This window comes from Penaeus monodon, chromosome 28, assembly GCF_015228065.2.
Source record: "Penaeus monodon isolate SGIC_2016 chromosome 28, NSTDA_Pmon_1, whole genome shotgun sequence".
NCBI lineage: Eukaryota > Metazoa > Arthropoda > Malacostraca > Decapoda > Penaeidae > Penaeus > Penaeus monodon.
The window spans coordinates 28,010,608-28,011,281 of record NC_051413.1 but is presented as its reverse complement, the minus strand read 5'-3'; the positions used below and the strand labels follow the sequence as shown (position 1 = coordinate 28,011,281).

Sequence of the window (674 nt, the reverse complement as noted above, 5' to 3'; positions counted from 1 at the left end):
TCTGACAAACCACATTCAATCTAATACGTGCTGTGAGTATGCATGTATGTAGATAAAAAGAGAAAGATAAGGATAGAATTTATAAATCTATATTTCAGTAGATACTGTCAGCCATGCACTAATGAATATAGTCAAAATGATCATTTTGAGTGAAGGAAATATCAACATGAGAAAAACAATTTGTGTTTACAGGTACTTCCTTTTGATAATTAAGGGAATTCTTTGGAAATTAGATATAAAGATAACTAGTAAATATCAAATTCTAGAAGAAAGGAAAACAATAGAAAATGGCCCGATACGTGTTTTTTGGAGCACTATTATCCAAATAGCAGTATTATGTGTAGTTTAAGAAAATAAAATCGACCTAGAGATCAACGCTTGGTTATTTCGAAGGCTATGCCGTGACCTTCCTGTCTGGCTGGAAAGTCCGTTCTATAAAAGTGGATTCGTGGGGTCGAAGGCATCCAGATCGTTCCCAACATGGTAGGTGGATGCTCCTGAGAAGGACGGTGCTAGTGGTGTTACGTTCATGCTCTGAATTCGGGTTATGAACTGTTCAGAGAAGGAAATAGTGCTGTCAAGAATGAGTACATTTCTATACTTCGATAATAAATTTCAAATCAGAGAAAACCCTTGAATAACAGTTCAGGAATATCTTACAAAGCAAATAGACT

The 674-nt window shown here is 35.5% G+C and overlaps 1 protein-coding gene across 1 annotated transcript in view; it reads left to right on the top strand.

Annotated features, from left to right (window-relative positions):
* Positions 1-468: 468 nt before the first annotated feature.
* The window catches only part of LOC119591464 (holotricin-3-like), an 881-nt gene continuing 675 nt past the window's right edge, over positions 469-674 (top strand). The window contains exon 1 of the mRNA XM_037940204.1: positions 469-483. Coding sequence (XP_037796132.1) covers positions 481-483 — 3 coding nt within the window. The 5' untranslated portion in view covers positions 469-480. The remainder of the gene's footprint in view (positions 484-674) is intronic.